We start from the raw sequence: 22,238 nt of genomic DNA on the forward strand, positions 1-22,238 counted from the left end.
GTGGGCAGTGGAGGGACAGTGGGGTGGGCAGTGGAGGGACAGTGTGGTGGGCAGGGCCGAAGCAGTAGGGTGGGCAGTGGAGGGACAGTGGAGGGGCAGTGGGGTGGGCAGTGGAGGGGCAGTGGGGTGGGCAGTGGGGTGGGCAGTGGGGGAGCAGTAGTGTGGACAGTGCTGGAGCAATGGGGTGGGCAGGGCAGGAGCAGTGGGGTGGGCAGTGGAGGGGCAGTGGGGGAATTAGTGGGGTGGGCAGGACACTAGAGCAGGGTGGACACTGTAGGTGCTTCATGGATCAACCCTCCATGCCCTTCAGATGACCTTGTGCTTACTCCCTTGCCCTGCATTTTGCCTGTTTCCCTGTGAGGGCCTGTTTGCTTGTGTGCCCTTTGAGCTGCCCACTTTGTTTTTGTGTTTTGTTTTGTTCTGGTTTTGGTTTTTTGATACAGGGTATCTCTGTAGCCCTGGTTGTCCTGGAACTTGCTGTATAGACCAGGCTGGCCTCAAACTCACAGAGTGCTGAGATTAAAGGCCCAGGCCTGGTTTTGTTTTTTGGAATCAGGGTCTTGGGATTCATAGAATCCCTCTGCCTCTGTCTCACAAGTGGCTGAGATTACAGATGTACACAGTCATCCCCAGTTTTACCTTATGTTTTGGGATAGTCTCTTTGATTAGGATCAGGGATCATATGGTCCTCCTCTCCCCAGCGCTGGGGTTAGATATGACACCATGGATGGATTTTTATGTGGGTGCTGGGGATTCGAACGAAGCCCTCCTGCTTGTAGCATGACCGGCTAACCCCAGCTTAGTTCTTATTTTAAGACAATGTCTTACTATGTAGCCGTAGCCCAGGGAATCCCAAGTGTCTGTTAAGGATCTGGTATACAGTAAGCTCACTCACTATACCGACAGAATGATTTCCTAACTTCTCTGGGCCTCGGTTTGCTCCAACTGGGATGCGGTGGCTACCTTACTGGGCTGCCTCTGTCGAGCCAGCGCTGTCTAGGTGCATTTATCCTCCAGGCCATCGGCTGTCTAGGGTCAGGCGGGTGGGTGAGGCGGGCCTGAAGGTTGGATGGAGAAAAGGAGGCGCGGGGACGAGGGGGAAAGTAGAGTGAGGGCAGCCCCTCCACCCGGGAGTCTTTGTCTCTTTTCCCTCAGGCGCCCAGGGACCTCACCATGGCAACCGACTCCAGCGAGCAGCGGGCACGGAAGACGTGGGGACCCGAGGACTCGGCGACTGTGAGACGCAGGGAGATGATTTGGGGCCGCAGGACCTCGCCTTCCCCGCACTCCGCCGCCCGCCCCTAGGTCCCTGAGACTGATCGTGCGCGCGCAAGGCGCACGGAGGGCGCGTTCCAGGGGCAGAGAAGGGACCCGGATTGCGATCCCCCGCGGGGCCGGAGACCCTGAGACCCGCAGGGCCGGAGGCGGAGGCGCCCTAACTGGGGGCGGGGCCGGGGCGGGGCCCGAGCGGCTGCAGAGTCCACAGACAAAGAGCCCGCGCCCGGCGCACCGCTCCCGGCCTCGCGTCCCTCCCACGCGGGGGCCCGGGCTTTGTGTCCGCGCTCTGCGGCGGACTCCGCCCTCCCAGGTGAGCGAGCGGTCTGCGCTCCTGCATCCTCCTTCCCCAAGTACCCCCCCTTCCGCTTCAGCCTCAGTTTCCCCGGGCGGCTTTGTCTATCCCTTGTGTCGCCACCTGGGAACGCCATCTGCGCACCTCCTGGTTTCCAGCGCGCCTTTGTCCCCTGCAACCTCGGCCTACAGCCGTCACCATGATTGCTATGAAGGAGAAGAATAAAACGCCGAAGGACAGCATGACGCTCTTGCCTTGCTTTTATTTCGTAGAGGTGAGTTGGGGAGGGGGGGGCACGGAGATAGGTTTCCATGGCGTGGAGCTTAAGACACCGTCGCCTCCACGCTGCAGGGACAGGAGCCTGCACCGCGGAACCACGGCACTTGAAGCTGGGATGGGGATAAGGCTGGGTCCAAGAAGCAGGGCTCTGCAGGTCGAGTAGGAGTTCCAGAAATGCAGAAGGGTCCTTTAGACTGTGGAAACAGACCAGGAAAATGCTAGAATGGTGGGCTTTCTTTGAAGGACATGGGTGAGAAGCTAGGTCTGAAAATTGGGGCATGGTGGTGAACAAGCCCCAACTGGGGAGGGTGGGTGCTGGGGACTTGGCCCTAGAGCATCTTGGATGTATCTAAGCCCTCTTCTGCTAATGGTGAGGCTGCGTGCCGCCCCCCCAAGACTAGCCAGCTGTGGTGCAGAACTGAGGGGTCTAAAAATAGAAGACAATACATGCATTCACTTGGTGCATACTAAGTGTGGATGATGGCGGTTTTTCTTTGAATGACAGGATTCGGATGGGGACAGAAGCTGGGTGACAGACAAGCCCCGGGTCAGCCTGGAGCCCAGCTTCGTCCCCAAAGCGGATCCCTCCCCGCAGGTGACCCTGTGTGGACCACAAAGCAATTGGGGGAATGCTTAATTAAGTTCCAACATGACAATAGACAACCAGACCCTCAGGCTGACTCTCACCAGAATCCTTTGAAATCCTTCCAGAAATTGCTTACAGCTATTTTTTTCTCGCTCATTTAAAATTATTTTCATGATTGTCTTTAGTACTGGCAATAGAATCCAGATCTGGACCTTGCCAGATCTGAGCTCCACCCTGACCACGCCCCCAGTCCCTCACTGGGGATTCTAGGCGGGGCTGCACCCTGACCACGCCCCCAGCCCCTCACGGGATTCTAGGAGGGGGCTGCACCTTGACCACATCCCCAGCTCCTCATGGGGGGATTCTAGGCGGGGCTCCATCACTGACCACGCTCACCGCCTCTTACGGGGGTGTTCTAGGCGGGGCTCCACCGTGACCACGCCCCCAGCCCCTCACTGGGGGATGCTTGGAGTGGGGCATCCCTGACCACATGCCCAGCCCCTCACTATAGGAATCTAGGCAGGACTCTACCTCTGACCATACCCCCAGCCCCTCGCTTGTGGATTCTGGGTGAGACTCTACCCCAGGATCACTCTCCCAGGAGGCCCCTCTGCTCTGGTCACGCCCCCTAGACCCTCACTGCAGGCCTTCTGGATGGGAGCTCAGTTCCTCAGCCTCATTCTGAATTTTCACTCTGTAGCTCAGGCTGGATGGAAACTTGATTGTATTCCATGTTAGGCTCAAACCCAGTCTTCCTGTCTCTGCCTCCCTGGTCCTGGGATGCTGTGATAGCCAGACCACCATGCGGTGCTAGGGTGGGTGGTGAGAGCTCACCCCACAGTCATAGGATGACAGCAGGTGTCTTCCTCCATTGCTCTTTCACTGGGTCTGTCACAGGGGTCTCCATGGCCTCACCTGGTAGTACCCAAGTTACAGGCCGCACCCAACTACTGTCCCCACCTTGCCTGGTGCTGGAGACTTGAACTTGGGTCCTGGCACCTGGAAAGGAAGTGTTCTTCCCCTAAGGACAACTTCTTCTCATTTTATTATTTTAAGGTTTTTCTCTTTAACATAAGGTCTTCTTTTTAAAGGTTTTAAATATTCTTTTTTTTTTTTTTTTTTTTTTTTAAGTTTTTCGAGACAGGGTTTCTCTGTAGCTTTGGAGCCTGTCCTGGCACTAACTCTTGTAGACCAGGCTGGCCTCGAACTCACAGAGATCCGCCTGCCTCCGCCCCCGAGTGCCCGGATTAAAGGTGTACACCACCACTGCCCAGCAAGACTGGCTCTCTTTAAGTAGCCCAAGTTGATCCAGAACTCAGAGTTGTTCTTTGGCCATGGCCTTCAGAGGGAAGTGCTTAGGCTACAGACACGCACCGCACCACCATTGCGGGCAGAGGGAAGTGTAGCATCTCACACGCTCTGCTGTGTTTGCCCACATTGGCGCTGGCACCCCGAGTGAGCAGCAGATCTTAACCAAAGCGTGGGCCTTAGGCTGTCTTCGCTTGGCTGTTGCTTTATTTTCAGTACAGATGGAGCCAGGGCTCCAGCACACCCTGTAAATAAAGAATCCTATGGGCTGGCGGGCAGCTGCAATTCAGACTCCTGCCAGCAAACCCGACAACTCGAGTTCTATCCCTGCAACTCGCACAAAAGCTAAGATGATTCCCACAGTAGGCCTCTGACTTCCTCACCACCCGATAATGGAAAGGGAAAGGCTAGCCTGGCAGTGGTGGCGCACGCCTTTAATCCCAGCGCTCGGGAGGCAGAGGCAGGCGGATCTCTTCTCTGAGTTCGAGACCAGCCTGGTCTACAAGAGTGAGTTCCAGGACAGGCTCCAAAGCAAGCAAGCAAGCAAGCAAGCAAGCAAGCAAGCAAGAAAGGCAGGGACAGGCTGGGTGTGGTGATGTATGCCTAGAGGAGGGTGTATCTCTGAGTTCTAGGCCAGCCAGGGCTGTTACACAGGGAAACTCTGTCTCAGAAAGAAAGAGGGGAAGGGAGAGGGAAGGGGTGCACGCGTCTGTGTGTGCTAATCCTTTGCTACATTAGTATGTGTTACTCTCATTGGTTAGGTGGGAAAACGAAATTGAGAATGGCAGGAAGGAGCAGGAGTCAGGAGGAAGGCCACATGGCAAAGCATAAATAGAAATACGTGTTAATTTAAGTGTAAGAGTTAGGTACTAACAAGCCTGAGCTAGCATTCAGCCTCTGAGCTGGTTCCTGGGGGTGGGCAGTCCAGACAGGAAACCTTCATCTACAGGCAAGGGAGTTTATTTCCTCACCTGACACAGGTCAGCCACAACCCACTACCTCCTGTATGAGTTGTTTTAAAACTATGGGCACACTCTTCATGTAACCCGCTGAACACTGAAAGATAGAATGGAACAGTCCTGTGTGTGCAGCCAGTTTCATTACGTACTGAAATGTAGCAGACTTTCTTTGGGCCACCAGCAGCCCCCAAACGATGACACAGAGACTGTTATTAGTTAGATCGCTCTTATAACTTATCTTGTTTCTCCTCGTCTACGTTTGCCTCTTTCATTCTGTACGTCCTGCCAGTGGCTGCCTGGCCCCAGACCTGTCCCTCTCTTTCTCCCTCATTCTGTTCTCCTTCCCTCTCTCCTTATTCTCTCTACCCTCCAACCCAGCCATCTCTCTCCTGCCCAGCTATTGGCTGTCCAGCATTTTGTTTTGTTTTGCTTTGTTTCTTGAGACAGGGCTTCTCTTGTAGCCCTGTCTGTCCTGGAACTCATGCTGTAGACCAGGCTGGCCTCGAACTCACAGAGATCCGCCTGTTCCTACCTCCAGAGTGCTGGGATTAAAGGTGCACACCATTCCCCTACACCCGGTATCCAGGATTTATTGAAAACAGAGTTTCAGTACGTAGCTCTGACGGACTCTGCCTCTGTCTCCCAGGTGCGCCCTGCCCTATTCTGACTATACTGATACATTATGTATCTGTGTTGGTGGATGTTTGCCATGAGCACTACATGCATGCAGGAGCCTGTGGAGGTCAGAAGAGGACACAGAAGCCCCTGGAACTAGATTACAGAAGGTTGTGAGCTGTGGGTGCCAGGAATTGAACTCCAATCTGGAAAAGCTGGCAACATTCCTAACTATCACTCCATTTCTCCAGCCCTTGGCTTACACACACACACACACACACACACACACACACACACACACACACATTTGTTGTTGTTGGTTTTTTTTTGGTTTTTCGAGACAGGGTTTCTCTGTAGCTTTGAAGCCTGTCCTGGAACTCCCTTTGTAGACCAGGCTGGCCTCGAACTCACAGAGATCCTCCTGCCTCTGCCTCCCAAGTGCTGGGATTAAAGGCGTGTGCCACCACTGCCCGGCTGTTGTTGTTGTTTTTTCAAGACAGTGTTTCTCTGTGTAGTAGCCTTGGCTGTTCTGGAACTCACTCTGTAGAATAGGCTAGACATGAACTCTCAGAGATCTGCCTACCTCTGCCTCCAAGTGCTGGGGTTAAAGGCGTGCACCACCACCACCACCGACTATATTCATTCTTTTTTGTTTTTATTTTTATTTTTTTAATTCATTCCTTTTTTGCAGCTGGGGAAGCTGAGATAGACAGCCTACCCCCGGCAGATGTCACCCATTTTATTCCTCTGCCTCAGACCTCTTGTACAGAAGGAGATCAATAATATCCCTTAACCTGAGGCAAACTGCCCACCCCTGTCACCCAGCGTTAGAAGACTGAGGCAGGAGGATCGGGAGTTCAGGGCCATCCTCAGTTACACTGTGAGTCTGAGGTCAGCCTGGGACGTGGATGCTCCTTTGATGCTAGCCAGCTCCCTCATCCACTTCCCCGGGTCCTTTCAATGACAGTTATTTCCCTGCTTGGGTCCCAGGGTTCCACCTTCAGGAACTTGGAAGTACTGACACGGGCATCATACTCCGGGTGGCGGAGACATACGCTGGGTTGGTACAAAGGCCTCAGGCATGAATGAGGGACCTCATCACCAGCCACATGTTGGGTGCCATTTGAAGCTGTGTAGGGAAATGCCACTAGGGAAGCTGCTCTAAGTAAGACAGGACTTACTAAGTAAGCCTGGTCAAGGAGCAGCCGAAAGGAGAGGGCTATAAACTGAATATATGTATATGTGTATGTATGATGGATGGATGAACAGATGAATGGTGGGTGGGTGGGTGGACGGACAGACGGGTGGGTGGGCGGACAGACAGACAGGTGGGTGGATGGACGGACAGACAGGTGGGTGGGTGGGTGGATTTATAGGTGGACAAATGGATGGATAGCTGGGTGGATGAATAGAGGGGTGGGTGGGTGGATGCTGGCTGAATGGATGGGTCGGTTGATGGACAGATGGCTGAGTGGATAGACAGGATACATAGTGGACGGATGGATGGGTGGTGGGTGAGTGGCAGATGGATCTGAGTACCGAGGGAGCCCTTGTGTGGCTGAGCCGTTTCCTGGCTGTGCAATGGCTCTCCCTTTGTGGCATAGCTGGTTGCAGAAATGGATCTCTGTGCCATCCTAAGGCTGTGGTGGGACAGCCGGTGACTTGGACCACCATCTGCCTCCCCCAAGCTGCCTATCGTGGCTTCCTCCATTGTGTCCTTGTACTTCCTGGAGCTGACTGACCTGTTCAAGCCGGCCAAGGTGGGCTTCCAGTGCTATGACCGCTCGCTGTCCATGCCCTATGTGGAGACCAATGAGGAGCTGATCCCACTGCTCATGCTGCTGAGTCTGGCCTTTGCGGCACCCGCGGCATCTGTGAGTAGCCTGTACCAGGACCCCAGGTGCTTGGGTCTCTCACTGTGACCCTGCCTGACCTGCCTGTCCCCGGGGGGGGGCAGATCATGGTTGGCGAAGGCCTGGTTTACTGCCTGCAGTCCCGGCTGTGGGGCCGTGGCCCAGGGGACACCGAGGGCAGCATCAATGCAGGTGGCTGCAATTTCAACTCCTTCCTCAGGCGGACAGTGCGCTTTGTAGGTGAGTGACTGTGGGCTCCCTGATCCTGCCTTAATGTTCATTCATGGGGGCGGCTACAGAGTGGATGGGCTTTTGGGGGAACACCCTTCCCCTGCTCCATTCCCCTGGCCTGGCCCTCTCGCCCTCAGGTGTGCACGTGTTTGGCCTGTGTGCCACGGCTCTGGTGACGGATGTCATCCAGCTGGCCACCGGCTACCACACGCCTTTCTTCCTAACCGTCTGCAAACCCAATTACACTCTGCTGGGCACGTCCTGTGAGGCGAACCCTTACATCACTCAGGACATCTGCTCTGGTCACGACACTCATGCCATCCTGTCGGCACGGTGAGCTGGACCCCAAGCCCTGCAGTGACCTTAGGGAAGCAGGCTGCCCCTAGTCCAGCAGGGTTGACATCGTGCCTCTTGCAGGAAAACCTTCCCGTCTCAGCATGCCACTCTGTCGGCCTTTGCCGCTGTCTACGTGTCGGTGAGTGATGTGCCCAGTGCTGTGCCCTCTGTGGGCAGTAGGCACAACCTGACCTCCCTATGTATTGGCCCAGATGTACTTCAATTCAGTCATCTCGGACACCACCAAGCTGCTGAAACCCATCCTTGTGTTTGCCTTTGCCATTGCTGCTGGCGTCTGTGGCCTCACCCAGATCACCCAGTACCGCAGCCACCCTGTGGATGTCTATGCTGGCTTTCTTATTGGTGCTGGCATCGCTGCCTACCTGGTGAGAGTGGGGGCTGACGCGGAGGTCTGAGGGAGGAGGCCGAGTGGCAAGAGACTGGGGTGTGAAGGAAGGCTTCTCCCACTGGTTCTGCATGCACCTATCCTCAGAATGATGGTGCCTTCCTGTGGCCTGCAGGTACTGTCCCCTGCTGGATAGCAGGCCTCATGCAAATCCTTATCCCTAGGCCTGCCACGCAGTGGGCAACTTCCAGGCACCACCTGCAGAGAAGGTGCCTCTGCCAGCTCCTGCCAAGGATGCCCTGCGAGCGCTGACACAGCGGGGTCATGAGTCCATGTATCAGCAGAATAAGTCTGTCAGCACTGATGAGCTGGGCCCTCCGGGGAGGTTAGAGGGTGTGCCACGGCCTGTGGCCCGAGAGAAGACATCTCTTTGCAGCCTGAAGCGGGCCAGTGTGGATGTGGACCTGCTGGCCCCACGCAGCCCCATGGGCAAGGAGGGCATGGTCACCTTCAGCAACACACTGCCCCGCGTCAGCACGCCTTCGCTGGATGACCCTGCACGGCGCCACATGACCATCCACGTGCCCCTCGATGCCTCCCGCTCCAAGCAGCTCATTAGTGAGTGGAAGCAGAAGTCCCTGGAGGGCCGTGGCCTGGGACTACCCGATGAGGGCAGCCCCGTGCACCTGCGGGCCCCAGCGGAGCCCATGGCAGAGGAGGAGGAGGAGGAGGAAGAAGGGGAAGAGGAGGAAGAGGAGGAGGAAGGGCCCGTGCCACCCTCACTCTACCCCACTGTCCAGGCTCGTCCAGGGCTTGGGCCCAGAGTCATTCTTCCTCCAAGGCCAGGACCCCAACCCCTTGTGCAAATCCCTGAAGAAGGAGTGCAGGCTGGAGCTGGCCTGTCGCCCAAGAGCAGCTCATCGGTGCGGGCTAAATGGCTGTCAATGGCTGAGAAGGGCGGGGCCCCAGTGGCTGTGGCTCCATCACAGCCACGGGCGGTCAACCCGCCTAGGCTTCTGCAGGTCATTGCCATGTCCAAGGCAGCAGGGGGCCCCAAGGCTGAGACGGCCTCATCCTCCAGCGCCAGCTCCGACTCCTCACAATACCGATCCCCATCAGATCGGGACTCGGCCAGCATTGTCACCATTGATGCGCACGCGCCCCACCACCCCGTGGTGCACCTGTCTGCAGGCAGCACACCCTGGGAATGGAAGGCCAAAGTCGTGGAGGGCGACGGCTCCTATGAGCTGGGGGACCTGGCACGCAGCTTTCGAAGTAGCTGCAAACAGCCAGGCATGGGCTCAGGGTCTCCAGTTAGTGATGTGGATCAGGAGGAGGCCCGATTTGGGGCGGTTGCCACTGTTAACCTCGCCACTGGGGAGGGTCTGCCCTCTCAAGGCTCAACTAATGGCGCCCTAGGTGCAAGCAGCCGTGAATCCACCATGAGGCGCCAGGTGGGTGGCTTGGGGGACCGGGAAATGGAAGCTGAGGCAGAGAGTTACTATAGGAGGATGCAGGCCCGCAGGTACCAGGACTAAACCTGGCAAACCTGGTTTGGGGGGAAACGACATGGGACGCCAATAAAAGGCTGACGGTGACACTACCCTGTTGTCTGGATGGTCCTTAACCGAGGAGACACACGCAGCTTCCCAGCCCTCCCGTCCCCAGTACCCAATGACAAGCAGAGGTGCAGGACACAGGCATTTATTGAATCCAGGCCCAGCCCGGGCGATACCTCTACAGCTCAGAATGAAGGGCTCAGGGAAGGCACAGGTTAGAAAACTGCTTTAATGGAAACTTCCCAACATACCATCTGGGACGGGGTGGAATATGGCCAGGGCTGGCCCTGGGACAATACTGAGCCTGTAGTTGTTACCAAAATATATATCTGTCACCATAAAAAACTGCTGCACTGCCTTAGCCCCACACAGGTATAAAAATCATAAATATGTACACTCTTGCCACTCCTTCACAGAGCCGAGAGGTCCAGGGAACCCCTCCCCTAGAGACAGGCGTATTGGGAGGGGCATCAAGGCCTGGAGGTCAGCCTCTCACCTGGGCCTAGTCAGAGGCAGGCAAAAAAAAAAAAAAAAAACAACTTTGGTCCAAGAATTTGAAAGTAGGAGCCCAATGGTCTCAGGGCTGTTTTCCCCAGGCAGGGGGAGCACCGGCTTGGGCCCCACCCAGAAGTTGGTCACCAGGAAGGAGGGGACGAGCATAGGGACACAGAAGCTTAGAGTACACACATACCACTGTATCATCGCTATAAAAAGTTACTTAAAACTCTATCTCTTATAAATGGACAAAGATCTGGGTATTTGGTCAAGTGGAAATATTGCTAGGCACAGGTATCTGTGACCACAGAGAACAGAATACAAAGGTCACATGAGGCTCGGCAGCTGAGGATGGCCTGGCCTCCCAGGGACATGGGAGAATCATGTCACTTGATTATAAGGGGTGGGGGCGGTGGCCGTGGCCACGGCTCCTGCACGGTATAGGGGACCTGTAGTGCAGGCCTCGGCTCACCGGCAGGTCTAGCGACAGACTTGGTGGCTTGAGAGGGTGGGTGTGTGGCCGCAAAGTGGGCTGGTTTTGTAAGGCACGAGAAAGCGGCTGTGTTGGGGGGGGGGGGGCACCGCTGTGGCCTCATGCCTGAGCTCCTCAAGGCATGGTGCTGGGCCTGACTGAGCCTCTGTGGCCTAAGCCATTTCCCACCACAGCAAAGTGGACTAGATTTAATTTTTTTAAAAACAGGTAAACTGATCTCTTTAAAAAAATAAAATCTCTGGTCTGTAAGGTCACTTCAGCTGCTTTTAAAGTGGCTTTTCTGGAATGGTGGAAGCTGTCGCAGGCCCACGAGCATCTAGATGGTAGATTTTGAGAAGGACACACGCAGGTGGTGGTTCTCGCCCAGATCATGGTTGTGCAGCTCAATCAGTGCCTGCACCGCCTCCTCCACGGAGCCCATCTGGATCAGTGCCATCTTGCGGTCCTTCCTGCAGGGGTGGGGTGCAGGGTGGTCAGAGGAGCTCAGGCAGGGTAAAGGTGGGAGGGTGGAGGGGGGGGGGGCTGTACTCACTGGAAGAACTTGAAGCCTTTGACCACACCACCGTTGCTGGAGAAGAGGCTCTTGAGGTCATCCTCTGACACAGAGGGCCTGCAGGCAGACAGGAGGCATCTATCTAGCTGGGTCCCACACACATGGGGGGGGGGGGACACAATACAAGGACAGCAGCAGGCAGAGACAAAGACTAGGAACCATTCAGGGCTCACAAAAGGACAAGCTATTCTTTGGCTAACTCACTCACGGGATATTAGAAAGGTGCAGAGTGGCTGAAGGTGGGAAGATGTTCTGGAAGTTCTTGGAGCCCGGCTTCTTGAAGCGATGCAGAGGTGAGCTGCCATAGTCCTTGGTCAGGCCCTGGTCCTCCTGTCCCTCACGGGGCAGCTGCACACTCTGATGCTTTGACAGTGTGATGCGCACTGACTTCCCATGCAGCTTGTGCCCATTCAGGTGGCTCATGGCTGGGCAAGGGTGGGAAATAAACACATGAGCAGCAGGCCCACGCTCACCTGCTCCCACCAGCAGCCGCAGTCAGGATGAACCTACGCCCCTGTCCCCCTCCAGTGGCTCTCACCCAGTTGGGCCTGGCTGCCATCGGCCATCTGTACAAGCGCATTCTCCTTCTTGTTGAACAGAATCTTCACCCGCTGCACATCCCCATAGACGCCTTTGAAGCCCAGGGAGAGAGAATGAGATGCCTGGCCCCTTGACCTCTCCCACCCACTCACTCCACCCACTCCCACCCCTCACGCCCCAAGCTCTGCCGGCCAGATCTGTTTAGTGGGTACCGGGAGCCTGCGTCTCATAGTCCAAGGCCTGCTAACGGGCACTGTGCTCGGCAGTCTCGGACTCCAGACAGCTGTCAGAACAGCCCAGTTCACATGCTACTGACACGCTTAGCTCTGGAAGCATGCAGGGTGGTAACCATGCGTGTCTACTCAGTACAATCCGCAAACCGGAAGCAAACCACGGACCGAGGCAGAAGGCCAAACACAAACTCAATAGTACATCGCAGGGTGTAAAATAATCAAATAAACGAAACCAAGATAATAAAAGTGAGAATAACATACCGAAGAGAATAAAGAGGCTTTGGGGTGTGACTCTCTTTAGAGACAGCAGAGGAAGGCAGCAGGGGACAGGGAGAGGGAGAGGTCAAGGGGGCGAGTGCCAATCGTCCACGAGGAAGACAGTCCCCGCAGGCGAGCAGGTTCATGATGATGAAGTTGTCAGGATGTTAATATTCAAGGGCAGGTTGGTTTCCGGAGAGCGGGTTTGAGAGGGGAGTTTGTTTTTATTGATTTATGTTTTGTTTGTTTCAAGCAACAACAGGAAGCAGAAGAACCGTGCAGTCAGTTGGCAAAGAAATTCCGGATCAGGCAAGAAAAAAAAAATTGGGAGGGGAGGGGAGGAAAGAAAAAAGTAGCAAAACACAGGTCAGTAAATACATAGGAAAATGAGGCAGTGTTCCACACATACTCACGCACACTCGCACTCTTGCACACACACGGTCACGCGTGTGAAGAGAAGCACTGCACGCAGGCTCAAGGGCCATGGCCAGCACTGCAGCCAGGACTAAGAACTGAGGCAAGGAGTGGAGCCTGTTAGTCCCCAGGTGGCGGGCATGGAGCTCAGGACAGCTGCAGTGGCTGGAGCAGGGCAGGCCTGGAGAGCCACAGGAGCCAGAGAGAGCAGCCTGAGGCACTGCCACGCACAGACTCATCCTGGAAAAGTAACACTGGGCCTCAAGGGCCACTTCTAGAGCTCCCGCCACAGACAAGCTGGCTGGCACTGGCTTGAGCCACCGCCCCTCCAGCAGGCACTACTCCCAGGCCTGCTCCTTGACGTGCCTCAAATTAACTCAGACTGCCTTGTACAGCAAGAAAAACACCCCAGCTCTGAGCATTGAGGGCCGGGGTGCGAACGGAGCTGAGAGGAAAACAGAAAACCTCAGAGCAGCTGGAGAGGAGTGGAGGCCGACAGGAGCAGACAGAAGGCACCGCGCCTGTGCACACCGTGCCTGCCATCCAATGCGCCCACCAGAACCTGTGGTCAACCAGCACCCATCACTATTCCAGGTACAAGCAGAGCAGAGCAACACCCACATACCTCAGGGTTCAGGTTGCTGACCAAAAGGACAGAATTCCCTGCGCCTGCCAGGCCTGGGATGGCAATGCGGCCAGCGGCAGCAGCTGCAGCAGCAGAAGGTATGGCTAGGGGGGCCAGCGCTCCGTGGACATTAGGAACAGAGAGACCTGCAAGGGAAAGTAGTGTGGATTTGAGTCTGGATGGCTGTGCCAAGAAGAGGCAGGCACCCTCTTCTCACACACAGCCACAAGGTGTCGCCTGGCTATGGACTGCCCAAGAGGCCACGCACACTGCCTGGCACCATGGCCAGTCCGAGTGTGTTCAGACTACATGCGCCCAACAGCACAAAAGCTCTGGTCGACACGGGCCCTCTGCAAGCAGGGCCTGCCACAGACACGCCCGGCTGTGCACGCATGCGGCGCCCATTCCTCCATGCAGGCTCGGGCGGCACGCGGAGGCTGAGGCCCATGCTTCTCAGCCCTGGAGGCCACTTGCTTACCAGGCCATTAAATTCAATCTACTAGGGACACTGCATCCTCGTCCTCGCCCAAGGTGCTTGAAGGGAACCAGACCAAAGACTGCATGATTAGTACCTCATCTGCAACACCATCGGAGGGCACCTGGCCCAGCCTGCCTGATACTGCCCTGCCCTACCTGCCTAGGAATGCTGCCAGAGGCCCCTTCCCCTCTCCCCACAAGGGGGCCCGGGACCTGACACTCAGGGCCAGAGGCATCCCGGTCTATGAGCAGCTATGGGGTTGTGTGGGCATGCAGGTGCCGGGGTCAGGATGAGCGTGAATACCTGCGGCCTGAGGGATGGCAAAGGTGGGAGGGAACCCGGCTCCTGCATACGGAGAGGCTGACATTATGCCGGGCGCACCTAGAAACAAACAGACACTAATCACTGCACCTCACCTCACGGCTGGGCGGGACATGGGCTGGACTGCTGAGTGGCTGGGCTGTGCAGTGCCAGGGTGGCAGGGAGCCTGACAGAGCTAGATTGCCTTTCCCACCCCGCTGACTTGGTGCAACTCAGTATAGCATCTTACCAAATGCCGCCGCCATGGTCTGGTCCAGAGAAGGCTGGCTATCCCCAGAAGGCAAGTCGGGCCGAGTATAATCTCTGCTCTTGTCATTGTTGTACTTGACGTTGAGACTGGTGAGCTTGGAGAAGTCAATGCGCAGCGTGCAGCAGGCGTTGTAGATGTTCTGGCCATCCAGCGACTATGGGGAGACAATGGTGAGTGTGTGTGGCCCAAGAATACAACTGCCCACCTCACCAGAAGCCCAACTCACCAGCTTAGCGTGCTGGGCGCTCACAGGGTCAGCATACTGCAGCAGCGCCTGGAACTGGTTGTTCTTGGTGAATGTGATAATCTTCAGGACTGTACCAAACTTAGAGAAGATCTGCAAGAGAGCTGTGTGAGTCCCAGCTGAGGGCAAATGGGACCCACTCCCTGGTGTCGGGCATGTAGCCACCCACCTGGTGCAGCACGTCCAGGGTCACTGGGTAGAAGAGGTTTTCCACAATGATCCTGAGCACTGGGCTCTGGCCTGCCATTGCCATTCCAGCATCCACGGCAGCAGCAGAGGCTGCCAAGGCCAGATTTCCAGACTGCACAGAGTTCACAGCCTGCAGGGCTGCCTGGGCACGCTGTGGATGGATGAACCATCATGAGCTGCAGCCCAGGGCTGAGGCAGGGAGCCAGACCACCCACCCGCCTGTGCCTGCCCTGTGGACTCACCGCCTGGTTCGGCGAGCTGTCAGTTTTGAGCTCCTTGTGGTTAGAGAACTGGATGTAGATGGGCTGTCCACGAAGCACGGGCGCCACTGACGTGTAATAGTTGACCATGGTATTGGCAGCCTCCTCTGTGTTCATTTCAATGAAGGCCTGGTTCTTTCCCTTCAGCATAAGGAGGTTGGTAACCTTCCCAAAGGGCAGCCCCAGGGAGATGACCTCGCCCTCAGTGACATCACTAGGTAGCTTGCGGACATGGATGACTCTGGATGGAACCCCTGTGCTCCTGTTGTCGCCTTTGAACTTCTTGCTATCATTTCCATTGGCTGAAAAATTGAATATGGGTGCATTTGGGAGACTGCAAGCCCTTTCCTGCCTCTGGCTGGGTCCTACTCTCCCCAACCCCTCTCATTGCCAAGCCAGGCTTCCCTAGGCCACTCCCTGATTGAGAAAAGCCAAGTGTGGCCTGAGCACTCTCACCTGCTGAAGTCGAGCTGCTCATGATGAAGGGGCCGTTGCTGACACACGTGGAGAAGAGCTCGTCGGATCCCCGCTGGGAAGAGAGCATGAAGCTTCAACTCCAGGCTGACCCTTCCTTTCCTACCCACCGAGCATACACCAGCCCCCAGGGATGTGTACAACGTCCCAAGCCTGCCTGTGGCTTAGTGCTCAAGACCAGCAGCCTTCAGTGGGTACTGAGGCTCTGTGCCAGCAGCCATGTGGAAGGGAGAACGCACAGCTGCCAGCTTCCACAGAAACAAAGCTCAACCCTGCTGCCCTGGCCGTACTCCAAGGAGAGACAGTGGCTATACCTGGTGAGTGGGACCATCCAGTGATGGAAGCCACTCACTGGGGAACATCCCAGTTGACCCCACAGTGGGGACCCCTCCTTGCCAGAAGCAATTTGCTGAGCCAACCCCTCCCTGGAAACCAGAGGACCTAGGCTCAGTACAGCAAGAGATGGCCTGCCACCCAGAGTAAGCCTCAGACCAGGGGCTGGGGGGGGGGGGCAGCACTCCCTGGTTATCTATTCCTAGCCAGCCACAGATCCTGAAGTTAAACACCAAGGGACGTGGGGCCACCATCTCGTCCATGTCTTATTTCACCCTCACTGAACATTACCAAGGGCACTGGCTTCGCTTCCATCCTCCAGTAACACTGTGAGCTGACAGGTCTAGAGATCAGCACCTAGGAACCCCAAGAAGTCCCTCATGTCCTGCACCCACCTGAAGCTCACACATTAATGTCTTATCAAGGGCTACAGAGAGACATGGACCTGCCCAGCATGAGGGGCAAGACCCTGACATGCAAAGCCCAGAACACCGTGTCCACATCAGAGTTGCAGAAGTCACTTCCTGTTGGCAGCCAGTCTCCCGTGAGGTCTCTCAGGCCTGACCCTACTGGGAGGGTGACTTCCGCCTGGACTGGGCGGGAGGAGCAGCACTTCCTGTAGTTCTGTTCCTGGCAGGCTGCCGGAGCACTAACAGTCTCCTACTAGGTTCAGGAGCCCAGACTATCAGAGGAACTCCAGCACCTGGGCCAACAACCCCAAGTGGATATGCAGACAGAGGCACGTGAGACCACAGCACAGGGAAGCCTGTCAGCGCAGCCTTCTGAATGCTCGCCAGTCCAGAGCAAGGAAGGCCTGGTCTCTTTCTCCATGCAGAGCTGCCTGCTCCTAACTTGCCCAGTGTGCTGTGGCTAGCACAATGAAGTCTTGTGCAGACGAGGAGCCACAAGGCAATCCAGGTCAGTCACCTGCAGGCCTGGACCTTAGTGGGGTCCCTCCCTCCACCACTGAACACACAGGTTAGTCTGAATGTGAGGGAAGGGAGAGCGGCAGGCAGGTGCAGACAGTCTACTCAGGAAAGAACGAAACTAGTCCAGACAGCAGCCTGGTAGTCAGCTGTCAGTGGCTGGGGTGACCCTGGGGTCTCACCTGCGGGGCCTTCTGAGGGTAGGAACTACTACCACCCACTACAGCCTAACAGGCAATTCTAAATAGCTCACCCAACAGAGCGTGACCAATCCTCGACACACAGACCTACAGCCCTTCTAGTCCTAGGCCCCATCCCCAAGTGCCAATGGAGCTAGAGGTGTGCTACTGTCCCCTGCTATGAGTCCAGGGGAGACCTGCCTGGTCAGCAGAGACTCAGACAAGTCTACAATCTTCACCTCAGAACATGCCACACCTCCAAACCAAACCCATGTGGGCGGGCAACACTCAATAAGTGCCCAAATGCCTGAGCCGAGCCCACTGCTCATATGAAGACCTAAGGCAGGACAAAACGAGTCAGAAAGAGGCCATCAGAGCTGCAGTCAGACCCAAAAAAGGGTCTTACACATCACTTGGGAGGCAAGTGTGTATGCACCTGTGCCATCCTCTGCCTACTAGTCTTTGTAAACTGGACCAAGGGCAGGCCACCTTACAGCAGGCACACTCTAGCTTTGACTACAGCAAGGCTGGGTGCAATGCCAAGCAAGAGACACCTACCTTTGTACCGACTGCTATGTCTGGGACGATGCTGTGGAGAGAAAAAGAGACATCAGCACCGTGGGGCCTGGAGGGCCCTCTGCCACTTGGGCAGGGAAGTGAGCCACCCATTGAGTCTCCACTTGAAAGGGGGCCACCATTGTCCTCGGAGCCCCTCCCTCCTTCCATGCAGGGCCCTGCTCCTGCCTTCAAACACACTAAGGCGGCCACTTTCTACAAAATCTACCAGTGACCCGGGTCCACTATTCGACTCCTGGGTATTCTATAATCCCAGAAGCCCAGAAAGCAGGTAAAGGCAGTAGCCAAAGACTGATTCCTGAGTGGGTACGGGAAGCTCCAGAGCCAGGTAGCTGATGGCAGTCAAAGTGGCCTTGTTACCATTTACTAACCAACAGAGATGCCCGGATACACCCTAGGTTACTGATCAACCCCAGCCCCTCGTGACTGTACTCCATCTCACCTGCTGCACCTAGCCCGCATTAACAGGCAGCAGCAAGCCTGCCCTGGCTGGCCAGGTTCCCAAGTGACTCCAAGAGTTCCGCCTAGGAAGTGGTGCCTGGGTTGCGTGACACTGATCGTTAGTGGGCACCTCTCTGCTTTACTGCATGTCTTCCAAAACCCTTTGAGACAGTCTCTCTACAAGACCCGGCTGAGCCAGAACGCAGCGATCTGCCCGGATTAAGGGTGCACACCACCACACCCGGCTCAAAGAGTCTTGGTAACTCGCTAACCGACTGCATCTGCAGGCTCTCGCGTGTCACATCAGCACTCAGGCTGGGACAGGAGAACTGCAACAGGGACAAGCCCTGAGGCCACGCCGAAATACTTTATTTTGTAGGGCTGATTCTTAAAAGAAAAGAGCAAAGCTGCTACTAAGCGTGGTGACTCACAGCACTACGAAGTTGGGAACCTCAGGAATTCAAGGTCAGTCTGTCTCGAAAAACCCAAACAAGTTTCAAGAAAAAAGTCAGAACTACCAACGCAGGCCTTTAGTCCCAGCACTCGGGAGGCGCGGGCGCGGATCTTTGAGTTTGAGGCCAGCCTGGGCTACACTGAGACCCCTGTCTCCAAAACAAACCCGAAACTACAAACAAAAGTTTGCCGAGCGTAGCGGCGCGTCCCGGAAGCGCGCGGGAGGCCAGAGGCCAGGCGGGCGCGCGCTCCGGCCCATCGCGCCTCGGCCGGGGGCTGCGGACCCAGACCAGTTCTTCGCGACACCTTCCCACGAGGTGGGGAGGGCGCGGCCTCAGGCCCACGCACGCGCGCGCCGCCGGACGGGGAGCGCGAAGGGACATCCGTCGGGCACGCGGAAAGCCGGCACCCATTGGAGGACGGGAAGCGGGAAGGGCCAGCGCGCCGGCCCGCTTCCTGTGAGCGCGGCTCACCGGGGAGCGCGTGCACGCGGGGAGGGGGCGCCGGGGAGCTCCGGAGCGCGCGGCCGCCGGAAGTGCGCTGGGAGAGTGGGCTCGAAGGAAACGGGGTATGGGTGCGGCCGCCCTAAACCAGCCGGGCTCCTCGCCGGCCTCCGCCGCCCGGGGTTCCGAGCGCGCCACGCGGACGGAGGCCGGCCACGCGCGCGCGCGGCGCAGCGGCTGGAGGGGCCGGCGTGCGTGGCGGCCGAGCCGGGGACGCGGTACCGAGAGCGGCGGGCGAGGGGCGCGGCACTACTCACCCGTCCATGGCACACGGAGCAGACCCGCGGGGGACGGAGCGGAGGCGCAGGAATAGCAGGGACCGACCCAACGGCTCCGAGTTATAGACTCACAAGATGGCGGAGACGCCCGCACACGTCCCCCGCGCGCGCTATTCATTGGCTCCCACCGCGGACGGTGGGCATGGCTAACCGTGCCTGCCCCCGCGAACGCCTCCCATTGGCCAGGGCGCTACTCCGAGGGCGAAACCCAGACCGGCTGCAGACGGCTATTGGGCGAGACGTCCTTCAGTCAAGGCGGAGGACGGAAACGACCTGTGGGGGAGGGGGAGGGCGTGAACGAGGCGGCGCACGTGATAGCATCCGAGCCAATGAGTGAGCCCCGGTCCGGCCCGTGGGAAGCCATCTTGAGAGTGGGTACGTGGCGGGTCAGATGCAGAGAAGCGTGCTTGCGGGAGGTTGCCGCCATGTTGCAAGCGGGCAATGGCAGCCGTTGGCCTTCAGCGTGAGGGCAAAGCGAAGTGTGTCGCCATCTTAAAACCGGGCAGTAATTCCCTTATCGCCCCAGCTTGCTTGCGGTCACGTGACCAAAACTTCGCCTTTAAGCCGAGTTTGTCCTAGACTAGAGAGCAGGGCGATGGAGGCCACGTGCTTCGTAGCCACAGTCCCGACTTGATTGTGCAGTATTCCTTTCCATCTTTTGTCTACCCCACAGCGGCCAAGCGCCACCTCTGTTGCAGCAATGGGGAAATTGACAAAACGGACCGGCGTGTGGCCGGCTCTGCCTATAGCTGGGGAAAACGAGACCACAAAGTGTCGAGTTGTGTGCCCTACAATTAGGCTCAGGAGCAAGCACAGTCCACTGGAGGACCAGAGCCTCGCCTTCTTGAGCCTCCACCCCGAGACAGCACTCAAAATGGATACCCCAGGAGCCAGGGTTCTGCATTCCAGTCTTGGGGTGGGGGTGAGAGCTGGAGCCGGGTTCTTCAGAGCCTAGTGCAGGCTGTAGAGAGATTCTGGGCATGCCTTTGATGTGGCTCCCAAAGACGCAAATTATTCGGATTCTCGTTGACTTCGTTTTCTGCTAAAAAAAAAAAAAGAAGAAGAAGGAGGAGGAAGAGGAAGAGGAAGAAGAAGAAGAAGAAGAAGAAGAAGAAGAAGAAGAAGAAGAAGAAGAAGAAGAAGAAGAAGAAGAAGAAAAAGCCCAGGAAAGGGGAAAAGTTTCTCCCTCCACAGAGGTGAGCCGAGCACCCTGCCTCCCTTCTCTGTGGTCCTGAGCGCCGAGTAGGAGGAGGGTAGGTCTGGCAGCCACGCTGGTTTCTTGCAGGCCTGGCCAGGGGCCCAACAGCCTTAGAGCCCTAACGCGGGCCTGGTGCCAGAGGATTCCAGCCTGGATTAGGGGCGGCTGCCGATTTCCACGGAGGCCCCTCCAGGAGAGGTCTTTAAGGCCCCAGTCAGCCCGCAGAACAGCTAGCTTGAAGGCCCAGAATCACTAATCAGGACCGTCCCGCGGATTTAGAAGAAGCCTCCCAGCAAGCAGAGGATTTGAGCCCTCTGGGACTCCCATCAGGTCCTGACTGCACCATTCGAGGCCAAGGTTGACTGCCAGTCTTTGTTCTCTTGGCTGGTGCCAAGCATGGGCCCCACCCTCGGAAGCCAACCTGTATTGGTGTATGTGCTGGGGTGGAGACTGCCGGTCTCCAAGCACAGGTCTACACTGGCTAAGTCTATTAAAAGCCACTTTGGAGCCTGGACTCTTGAAATGGCCTTTTTTGTCTTCCTGTGTGGTTTCTAGTCAGACCTCCAACACTCTACTGAGATTCCCTAACCTGCCTGACTCCCTCTTTGAAGCTCTGCCTCAGGGCCTGTGTCCCCCATCTCTGAAACAGGCAGAACCCCCATGAAGAGAGCGAGCCACAAAGCCAGAAGGAAAAGCCTATGTGTGAAGTGCAGGTCTTCCATAACTGTCTACAGTGGCCAGGAGAGTGGAGGGAGAGCTGGGCTGACCCCAAGTAGTGGGCTGCAGAGAAGAGAGGAACAGGGCCACAGCTCAGCAAGAACCCTTACCAAGCTAGGAATAAAGTAAGGGTCCCTAGGAGACAACAGGAGAATTGGGAGTTTAAGAGCAGCCTGTTGTACAGAGAGTTCTTTGTTGTTGTTGTTGTTTTTATTTTTGATTTTGTTTTTTCTTTTTTTTTTTCTTTTCTTTTTTGGAGTTTTCGAGACAGGGTTTCTCCGTAGCCTTTTGGTTCTTGTCCTGGAACTAGCTCTTGTAGACCAGGCTGGCCTCAAACTCACAGAGATCCGACAGCCTCTGCCTCCCGAGTGCTGGGATTAAAGGCATGCGCCACCACTGCCACCACTGCCCAGCTGATTTTGTTTTTTCTGAGATGGCTTCTTTGTAGCCCTGCCTGTCCCGGAACTCACTCTATAGACCAGGCTGGCCTCAAACTCACAGATCCAGACCTGCCTGTCTCTGCCTCCCAAGTGCTGAGATTAAAGGTGTGTGCCACTGTGCCCAGCTTGGATTGTTTTGAGACAAGATCTCAACTCTGTGACCCTGGTTGTCCTAGAATTTATTAATCACCTAGGCTAGCCTCAAGCCTGCAGTGATCCTCTTTCTGAGTCAGGGAATGACAGGTCTAGACTGGTACATGCAGCCAGAGTGAGTTCAAGACCAGGTTGGGCCAGGCAGTGGTGGGGCCAGGCGGTAGTGGTGCACGCCTTTAATCCCAGCAGAGGCAGGCGGATCTCTGTGAGTTTGAGGGCAGCCTGGTCTACTGTGAGAGTTAGTTAGGACTGTTACACAGGGAAACCCTGTCTCAAAAAACCAAACAAACAAAAGACCAGGTCGGGGCAACTTAGTCAAGAGGGAAGGAGACCTGACTCAGAGGTGGATCCCCCCCCCCCCCCCCCCCCCCCCCCCCCCCGCCTAGAATCCCCCAGTAAGGGGCTGCTGGGGAGTGGTCAGGATGGCACCCCACCTAGAATCAGTCCCCCCAGTAGTTGTGGTGGGGCTCGAGGCATGGCTCAGCAGTAGGATTTTTTTTTTTTTTTTTTTTTTTTTTTTTTTTTTTTTTTTTTTTTTTTTTTTTGTGTTTTTTTTTTTTTTTTTTTTTGTT

General features: G+C 56.3%; 3 protein-coding genes and 1 long non-coding RNA gene across 6 annotated transcripts in view; 2 read left to right on the plus strand and 2 right to left on the minus strand.

Annotated features, from left to right (window-relative positions):
- The window catches only part of LOC126489288 (myeloblastin-like), an 8,984-nt gene extending 7,213 nt beyond the window's left edge, over positions 1-1,771 (minus strand). Inside the window, 2 exon segments of the mRNA XM_050123446.1 lie at positions 1,173-1,674; positions 1,760-1,771. Of these exon segments, the coding sequence (XP_049979403.1) occupies positions 1,173-1,674; positions 1,760-1,771 (514 nt within the window).
- On the plus strand, positions 1,539-9,678 carry Plppr3 (phospholipid phosphatase related 3). Of its 2 annotated transcripts, none has more exons than XM_050123311.1 (7): positions 1,539-1,844; positions 7,006-7,191; positions 7,311-7,410; positions 7,539-7,734; positions 7,819-7,876; positions 7,950-8,123; positions 8,308-9,678. In XM_050123311.1, exons 1-7 carry the CDS (start codon positions 1,770-1,772, stop codon positions 9,619-9,621), a joined length of 2,103 nt encoding a protein of 700 aa, XP_049979268.1. In that variant the 5' UTR covers positions 1,539-1,769; the 3' UTR covers positions 9,622-9,678. The 2 variants fall into 2 exon arrangements, with proteins under 2 accessions (XP_049979268.1, XP_049979267.1); XM_050123310.1 differs by having other exon boundaries at positions 1,540-1,844; positions 7,275-7,410.
- Positions 9,679-9,771: 93 nt separating this feature from the next.
- Positions 9,772-19,271, minus strand: Ptbp1 (polypyrimidine tract binding protein 1). Of its 2 annotated transcripts, XM_050123314.1 has the most exons (14): positions 19,138-19,271; positions 17,466-17,496; positions 15,452-15,524; positions 14,978-15,297; positions 14,716-14,886; positions 14,529-14,639; positions 14,282-14,456; positions 14,035-14,112; positions 13,254-13,399; positions 12,218-12,251; positions 11,722-11,814; positions 11,392-11,608; positions 11,163-11,240; positions 9,772-11,079 (listed from the first exon to the last, which is right to left on the minus strand). In XM_050123314.1, the coding sequence occupies exons 1-14, from the start codon at positions 19,143-19,145 to the stop codon at positions 10,947-10,949; spliced, it is 1,668 nt and encodes a 555-aa protein (XP_049979271.1). In that variant the 5' UTR covers positions 19,146-19,271; the 3' UTR covers positions 9,772-10,946. The 2 variants fall into 2 exon arrangements, with proteins under 2 accessions (XP_049979271.1, XP_049979272.1); XM_050123315.1 differs by lacking the exon at positions 14,035-14,112.
- Positions 19,272-19,411: 140 nt separating this feature from the next.
- LOC126489249 (uncharacterized) lies at positions 19,412-20,868 on the plus strand. Its single transcript, XR_007588894.1, has 2 exons — positions 19,412-20,354; positions 20,444-20,868. It is a non-coding gene; the product is annotated as an uncharacterized lncRNA (long non-coding RNA).
- The last annotated feature ends 1,370 nt before the right edge of the window (positions 20,869-22,238 follow it).

The sequence above is a fragment of the Alexandromys fortis genome, unplaced genomic scaffold (genome assembly GCF_014885135.2).
Source record: "Alexandromys fortis isolate MF-2015 unplaced genomic scaffold, M_Fortis_MF-2015_v1.1 scaffold_221, whole genome shotgun sequence".
NCBI classification, from domain to species: Eukaryota; Metazoa; Chordata; class Mammalia; order Rodentia; family Cricetidae; genus Alexandromys; species Alexandromys fortis.